The following is an 8,388-nucleotide window of genomic DNA, read 5'->3' as shown; positions in this document are numbered from 1 at the left end:
CTCCTACACCAGCCTTTTTGGATTAGTGCATGTTTGCAGTACATGATGACATTCATCAAGGAGAGCTAGTGCTTGTAAATAACACATCGCTGTTCTTTTTATGATCACTTCCCCTTCCTTTCCTCCTCCCCTTCATCAGCCTCTTGAGTAACTGAGACACCAGGTGAACGTAACCATGGCCAGTTTTCTTTTTATTGTACTTTATTGAGACAGGGTCTCACTATGTATCCCAGGTTGCTTTGAACTGGTGCCGATCCCCCTGCCTCAACTTCCGGAGTGCTGGGGATTACAGGCACCATCCATCCTGCTTCATACTTTGTAGTGCCTTACTATTTATTTCTGACATCTTTTTTCTCTCCATGGAATTTAAAAAAAAAAAAAATCACCAAACACATTCTATCATCATGACCATAAGAAATATGATCTAAGTACACATCTGTAACACCAGCATTCTGAGAGGCTGAGGCAAAAGGACCTCAAATTCAAGCTCAACCCAGGCAACTTAGCAGTTTAGCATGACCTTGTCTCAATATTTTAAAAAGGGCTGGGAATATAGCCCAGTGGAAAGGCCCTAGTTTCAATCAGTACTGCAAAAACATAAAACCCAAAACCAATCCAAAAAGCACACAAGGCTGCAAATTTGGAGCAGTAGCCATTAACTTACATCAGAAGACCATTCACTCTTCATGTCTGTGTACATAGTCAGCAAAGCAGAAAAATCAAAATACCACCCAAATCATTCAGTACAAATACTATTTTTATTTGTAATTTCCAGATCATCAAAACCAAACAGGTGTTTTGGCTAAGCACTGTTTTCCCCTTTCCTGTGACTTTTAAGCCCAACTGTGTTCACTATCAGTGACCTTTTAAATGAAGCTTGACCTGGAGTTTACTGGGTAGCAGAGACCACCATCTTGGCTTTGGTTTAGTTAACCCATCTGCAAAGAATCAACAGATTCCCTAATTTTGGTTTTTGGGGTTTTGAGATTGAGGCTTGCTCTGTAGTTCAGGCCTTGAACTCACCATGTAGCCCAGGCTGGTCTCAAATACACAGTGATCCTCCTGCCTCAGCCTCCCAAATGCTGGGATTACAGGCCCGCCCCACCACCTGGCTGGAATCACGACATTCTGGTACAGCCCCAGCTCTATAAGACACAAGATGCAGTGTTGATTCATGACAAGTTTCTGCATACTCAGTCACGCTGGCTGACAGCCACAAAGGTGGGAGTGCGTGAAAAAGCTTGCCAAAGTTCCCTCTGGAAATCTCCCCATCAGCTGAAATGAGCCAGCAACAGCTCCTGGCGGCTGCGGTCAGCTTCTAGGTCCAGAGACTCCATGGGCTCATACTCCTCCTCCAGGGGCTGCTGCACGGGCCCTGCCATAGGCAAGGACCAGATGTCCATGCCGTGCTCCAGGGAGATGTTGTGCAGGACGCAGCAGGCCACGACAATGTGGCTGGACTTCTCTGGCGAGTACTGCAGCGCTCCCTTGGAGCCGTCCAGACAGCGGAAGCGGGAGCACAGCGTGTGCAGAGTCTTCTCCATCACGCTGTGGGTCGCAGAGTGAGCCAGGTTATAGCGATCTTCCGCGGGAGTTTTCGGGGCAGGAAGTGGGGTCAAGAGCCAGGTGCGGAGAAAAAAGGAACTGTCACCTGTGTGAAGGCCCCAAAGTTAGAAGTAAGTGTTAAGACTACAAACAGGCAGTGAAATTCAGCGGGCCATGGAACAGCCTGTCTGTAATCCTAGCTATTTGAGAGGCTGAAGCAGGAAGATCTTAAATTCAAGGACAGCCTGGTGACGTCACGAGATGCATTAAAAAAAAAAGAAAAAAGAGAGGGCTGGGATCTTGGTACACACAGATCAATGGTAGAGTGTTTGCCTAGCATGCCTGAGGCCCTGGGTTCAATCCCCTGTATCATTAAGGAAAAAAAGTGAAATTGAAAAATGTACAGCTGGGCAAGGTGGCGTATATCTGTAATTCCACTACCCAGGAGGCTAAGGCAGGAGGATTGTTGTGCGTTTTTTGGCCAGCCTGGGCCACATAGTGCATTCAAACTGAAGGCCAACCTAAACTACATAGCAAGACCCTGCCTCAAAAAAAGCAAAGAAAAAGAAAACATAAGATGGGTAAGAGCAACAGCCTCTGGAGCTAAAAGTATACCAGAAAACCACAAAGTAATAGCTGGGTGTGGTGGTGCACACTATAGTTCCAGCACTGGCGAGGCTGAGGCAGGAAGACTGCAGCAAATTCAAGGCTAGCCTGGGCTACATAGTGAGTTCAAGCCAACTTGAACTGCATAGTTGAGACCCTGCCTCAAAAAAAAAAACAAAAGCACAAAGTAAAGTAATATCACAAATAGAAAACACCAGTCTCAACTGGTAATATACTCGGTTAAAACCAGCAGGGAGGGCTGGGGATATACCTCAGTGGTACAAGTACCTGCCTGGCAAAGTACAAGGTCATGAGTTCAACTTCCAGTACCCATGTAAAAAAAAAAAAAGCCCAGGGCTGGGGATTTAGCTCAGCGGCAAAAGCGCCTGCCTGGCAAGCGCTAGGTCGTGAGTTCGGTTCCTGGTACCGGAGAAAAAAAAAAAAAAAGCCCAGCAGGGAGGGCTGGGGATGTAGCTCAGGGGCACAAGCGGAAAAAAAAAAAAAAAAGCCCAGCAGGGAGGGCTGGGGATGTAGCTCAGGGGCACAAGGGCCTGCCCGGCAAATGCAACGTCCTGAGTTCGATTCCCAGTACCAAAAAAAAAAAAAACATCAGCTAAAACCAGCAGAGAAAAACACTGATACCCATGAAGGCCAAGTCTGAAAGAATGTAGGAAGCAAGAGGAGGCACTGAAGAAAATAAATATTTTTTCATACTAATCCCTACATAAATCAAACTTTTCTCAAACTTGTTATCTGCATTCAGGAGGCTAAGGGAGGGCAATCGTGTGTTCAAGGTCAGCCTGGGCTAAACAGTCAGTTTAATCCCAGCCTGGACTACCTAGTAAGACTTTGTCTCAGAAAGCAACCCCACCAGACCTGGTGGCGCACACCTGTAATCCCAATACTTGGGAGGCTGAGGCAGGAGGATCGTTGGGAGTTTGAGATGAGCCTGGGCTACAAAGTGAGCTCAAGGCCAGCCTGAAATGCATCGTGAGATTCTGTCTCAAAAAGACAAAAAAAAAAAACAAAACCCTCAAACCAAAACCACCTCCCCAAACAAAAACACTATGAAATAGCATGTTGTAATTCAAAATCTCTTAAAGCAAAGTTCAGAAGAGGAAAAGAATTCTACCAGGAGATTCAAAAAAGCTTACAAGGAAAATTTTTAATTTTACTATTAAACTTTCAGTTCTACAAACACTACCCAGAGATTTCAGGGGACTATAATAACATCCTCCTGGTGCTGAGAAGAATAATATAAAAGTTCCAGCATCTGTGGCTGCCATCAGAACTCAAGTGTTCTACTGGGGTAGCACTGCATGTCAGCAGCCTACTTACTTGGGAGGATGAGGCAGGAGAATCTCAGACTGATGGTGGCAAACCTATGGCACAAATACCGCATGGGGCTGGTTTGTATCACTGAAAGTGCTACAAGGGTTTGCCATCACTGTCTTAGACCCACAAGTTAAAAACCAGTCTAGGCAACATAGCAAGATCTTGTCATTCATTCATTCTTTCATTAATCAATCAATCTCAGGTGTTCTGCCTTTGAAGCTACTGTAATCACTAGAACCATACTTTTACTTTGTTTTGCTTTTTTTTTGTCTTTTTTGAGAGAGGGTCTCACTATGCAATTCACGCTGACCTTGAGCTCACTTTGTAGCCCAGGCTGGCCTCGAACTCACAGTGATCCTCCTGCCTCAGACTCCTGAGTGCTGGGATTACAGGCATGCACCACCACGCATGGCTGGAACCATACTTTTAAAACAGAGGACCTAGGAGAATTAGCCCAGGAGAAAAAAACGAAGTCAGAAGTCAATGAAAGCAACACAAACAAGGCATTCCCTTTAAGTGACATCCTGATCCAATGATCCTGGGAGTGCTAGTAAAAACACAGCTGGGAGTGATGTGCCAATACAGCAGCACAATGTCTCTGCAGCATTTCATGGCCCTGACTCACTTTGTTGGGTGGATGCAGTGTCTCTCATACAGGACTTCAGAAACCAGAGACCATTAAGACGCCCTGGAGTAGCAAAGGGCACCGCACCATTGCTGAGTCCAGAATGTCCACAATTTCAGCAAATGTTTTGGCCTGGTCAGGCAGCACTGGGCACTGTTCAAAGAATATAGTACAGGATGCCTTTAGGAGCCTACATTTACAAGTCTGGTTTTTTTTTGTCTTTTTAAGACAGGGTCTCACTATGCAGTTCGGCTGGCCTTAAGCTCACTTTGCAGTCCAGGCTGGTCTCGAACTCACAATGATCTTCCTGCCTCAGACTCCCGAGTGCTGGGATTACAAGCATGTGCCACCACACTCAGCCTCAAATTGTATATTTAGCTGACTCTTTTCCCTTTTAGTATAACTTATTTTGCTTTTTTTTTTTTTTTTTTTGGTGGTAATACTGGAGATTGAACGCAGGGTCTCATGCATGCTAGGCAAGTACCCTACAACTGAGCTACCGCTCCAGCCTTTTGAGTTATGTTGATCTGGCAGTCTAGCCTCAAACCTATGATCCTCCTGCCTCAGCCGCTGGAGTAGGGAGATTTACAGACTGTTATTATTTAATCCTAACTGCCAGGTTAGACATTCATTTTATAAATGAGATCAAAATAATAGCTCAGACATCCTTTGATACGTCAGGTAAAAGGAGTTAGGAAGTAAATACTAATGTCAGAATCACTAAAACAATGGTGAAATGTGGTAAAAGGGCATATAGAGATAAACATCTGTGGTGATGCCTAAACACAGAGATGCTAAATGATATTTGTTGGTTTCTCTAGGCAGCCAGCGTGGTGGGGCCATGTGTAACCTCAGCATTCGAGAAGTTGAGGCAGGAGGATCACTGGGAGTTCAGGGCCAGTCTGAGCCACATAGTGAATTCAAGGCCAACATGAACTACATAGCATGACATTGTCTCCAAAAAAGGAGGCCAGGTACGTTGGGGTACACCTGTATTCCCAGCACTTGGGAAGCTGTGACAGGATGATCACTGCAAGTTCAAGGCCAGCCTGAACTACTTAGCAAAACCCTGTCTCAAAAAGACAAAAAAAAAAAGTGAGACTTTGTCTCAGAAACAAAGTTTGTCTAGGAAATGGTACTGAATGGGGGGAGATAATACAAGACAAGCTACTTAATACAGCCCTTTTGTCAAATGCTCCAGAGAATCCAACTGCCACAAGAAAACAGACTCTCCAGAGGGGCTTAGGATCTGAACTGCTGCACAGATTAGGACTACTTCCACGACCATGCACCCACAAGACATGCTGGCAGATCTCACACTAAGCTGCTTACAGGACTAAGCCAAGAACTGAAGAATTTAGGCTGAATTTGTTTGCAGGAGCAGAAAGAGAGGAGAGAAATTTAGGTAAATACCCTGGAGGGATAGGAAGGAAAGTCTCTCAAGTGAAAACACGCTAAGGAACCAAAGGCAGATTGAGCTTGGCTCGAGGACATACCTAGAACTATTCCAGAAATCTGATGGTATGAGGATACAGCAGCGGGCTAATCCCTCTCCTCTCTCACTAAAACATCTCAGTAGATCCTCATCATCCTGCCAGTCTTCCTTTATCATCCACTGTCCACACAAGCTCCAGAGATCAGAGCCTGCCCATCATACCAATCCTTTTTAGGCCCTCATTAAAAAATGGATATCTATGCCAGGGATGTAGCTCAGTGGCACAGTGCCTGCCTGGCAAGCGCAAGGTCCCGAGTTTGATTCCTGGTACCAAAAAGAAAAGGGTGTCTATGTTCGTGAAGATTCTCAGTCCTGAAGATTGAAGTGGGGCCGAGTAACAGATTTTAAGTAAATTTCCCAGGTATTATTTTTTTCAGTTCTGGGGACTGAACGCCAAGGCTCATGCATGTGGGCAAGCACTCTACCACTGAGCTGTAACTCCCAACCCAGCTGATTCTGTGGATCCTGATAATTTGTGAAACTGTACTAATCCAGAGTCCTCAAACTAATTTTTCTGTTTAGAGGGCATGGAGGACTTCTTAGGGTATATGTGCTGGAATGTATGCATGTATGTATGTATGTACGTGTGTGACACAGGGTCTCACTATGCAGTTCAGGTTGGCCTTGTGCTCACTTTGTAGCGCAGGCTGGCCTCAAACTTGCAACGATCCTTCTGTCTCACCCTTCCGAGTGCTGGGATTACAGGCATGTGTCACCATGCCCTGCTCATAGGTTTATAATTAAAAATACCAAAATTGAGAGATTCAGGATATCAAAGAAATAATCTTGGAACCTGAGAACTCCCACATCTTTGGATAAAATAGATGAGACACTTGCAAAACACATTCTCTTTTACTTCTTCGTGTGACCTGTATGAAAATGGAATAATTTGGGTTTTTTAAGTGATAGGGTCTCACTATGTAGTCCAGGCTGGCCTTAAATATGCTCTATAGCCCTGGTAGTCATATTCTCCTGCCTCAGCTTCCAGTTAATATCTTTTTTTTTTTTGGTCTTTGTGAAACAGGGCCTCACTATCCAGTTCAGGCTGGCCTTGAACTCACTTTGTAGCCCAGGTTGGCCTCAAACTCACAGTGCTCACAGTGATCCACCCTCCTGCCTCAGCCTTCCGAGTGCTGGGATTACATGCATGTGCCAACACCCCCAGTGTGTATTTTCTTTTGAGACAGGTCCCTATCTTACCCAGGATAGGTTTGAACTTGCAATTTTCCTGCCTCACTTGGCCTCCCAGCACTCTCACCACACTCAACTTCTACTGCATAATTTGTCTATGGCTACAAATTAAAGATTTTAAATTGTTTTGTTTTGGAAATAGGGTCTCACTATGTAGTCCAGATTGGCCTCAAATTCTGGTGAGCCTCTTGACTCTGCCTCCTGGATACAAGCTGAAGATTTATACCTGCAAACTTACCAAGAAGCCAACTATCCTTATGCATCCCAGCTTCAAACTGACTACTGAGGGAGGACTGTCGCAGCACAGCACAGTCCTGTAGGCTGCCAGGCCAGCTTGTCTCCACGGTCATTAACGCCCCTCTGATATCACACACCAACAGGCAGTTTAGAGAATGCAGACCTTTGCGGTTCACGTAGGAGAGGTCTTCAGCATTTGGTGCCTTGATTGCCACGTGGATACAGTCAACCACGCCAATCACCCCTGGCATCCCTGCCAGCCCGTAGAATTCATCTTTCAGAGCCTGCACAGAGGCTTCATCAGCGGGAAAGCGAATGAATTGGGAAGCTCTTTCCATCAGTGCTTCGGTGACATTGGCAACACACCGACTCATAGAGGCCTGGCTGATTCCAATAGCGTCTCCCATTCGGGTCTGGAAGGAGCCTGAGGTATAAAAGCCTAGGGCTGCAAGAATCTGTGTCTCCGGGCTGATGGCCCTGGACCGCTGGGTAGGTCGAGAAAGACTCGGCCCCAAGAGCTCCACCAGGTAATAAATGAACTGTCGAGGAAACCCATACATGGACATCAAGTCTTCATCGGTCACATCATCCAGCTTAAAACGGTCCAAAGTCCGGTGACCCCGGCCGTACAGCAAGAGGTCACAGTCAAGCACTGTTATGGGGACGGCCATAGCAAGTGTGAATGCTGCCTCTCCTACCCGCTTTTTCTTAACTCTTTTCAATGAAGACCTTGGTGCAAGAAGGTATTTAAGAAAGTGTCAGCAGAACTCATCAGCTAACCATAAGTTAAACAGCTCTGACAGTTATAATCTTCCCTCTGTAAAGGTTGAAAGAAAAAAACAATTAGACACAGTGCCTGCCTGACAAGCATAAGGTCCTGAGTTTGATTCCCTGTACCAAAAAAAAAAAAAAAAAAAAAATTAGAAATGTACCAAGGCACCGGGCATGGTGGCACACGCCTGTAATCCCAGCACTCGGGAGGCTGAGGCAGCAGGGTCATGCGAGTTCAAGACCAGTCTAGGCTACAAAGGGAGCTCAAAGCCAGCCCGAACTGCATAGCAAGACCCTGTCTCAAAAAAAGAAAAAAATGTACCAAGGACACGAAAGTGACTCAAAGGCTACAACAGCACCTTTTGAGCCAATCTATTTTGTTCAGGTAAAAGGTGCTGTACTTGTAACTCGGGTTTTTCTCAACAGTTAAAACTATAGGACATCAGTGATATTGAAATTATGAGTATACAGACTATAAAGAATTAAATTCTGACTCCACTAAATGGCTGCAAAATTTGGTCTCATTTGAACCATATTGGGAGTTTAATCTCGGTGGCTTTTTTTTTTTTTTTTTTTTTTTTTT

General features: G+C 45.2%; 1 protein-coding gene across 4 annotated transcripts in view; it reads right to left on the bottom strand.

Moving 5' to 3' along the window:
* Positions 1-739: 739 nt before the first annotated feature.
* Harbi1 (harbinger transposase derived 1) overlaps positions 740-8,388 on the bottom strand; it is an 8,599-nt gene continuing 950 nt past the window's right edge. For all 4 annotated transcript variants that reach the window (XM_005384019.2, XM_005384020.1, XM_013514206.1 and 1 more), the window contains exons 2-3: positions 7,036-7,851; positions 740-1,651 (exon numbers count right to left, since the gene is read on the bottom strand). In XM_005384019.2, coding sequence (XP_005384076.1) covers positions 1,272-1,651; positions 7,036-7,705 — 1,050 coding nt within the window. In that variant the 5' untranslated portion in view covers positions 7,706-7,851 and the 3' untranslated portion in view covers positions 740-1,271. The remainder of the gene's footprint in view (positions 1,652-7,035; positions 7,852-8,388) is intronic.

The sequence above is a fragment of the Chinchilla lanigera genome, unplaced genomic scaffold (assembly GCF_000276665.1).
Source record: "Chinchilla lanigera isolate Chin_1 unplaced genomic scaffold, ChiLan1.0 scaffold00021, whole genome shotgun sequence".
Classification (NCBI taxonomy): domain Eukaryota; kingdom Metazoa; phylum Chordata; class Mammalia; order Rodentia; family Chinchillidae; genus Chinchilla; species Chinchilla lanigera.
This window is presented reverse-complemented; position numbering and strand designations above follow the sequence as displayed.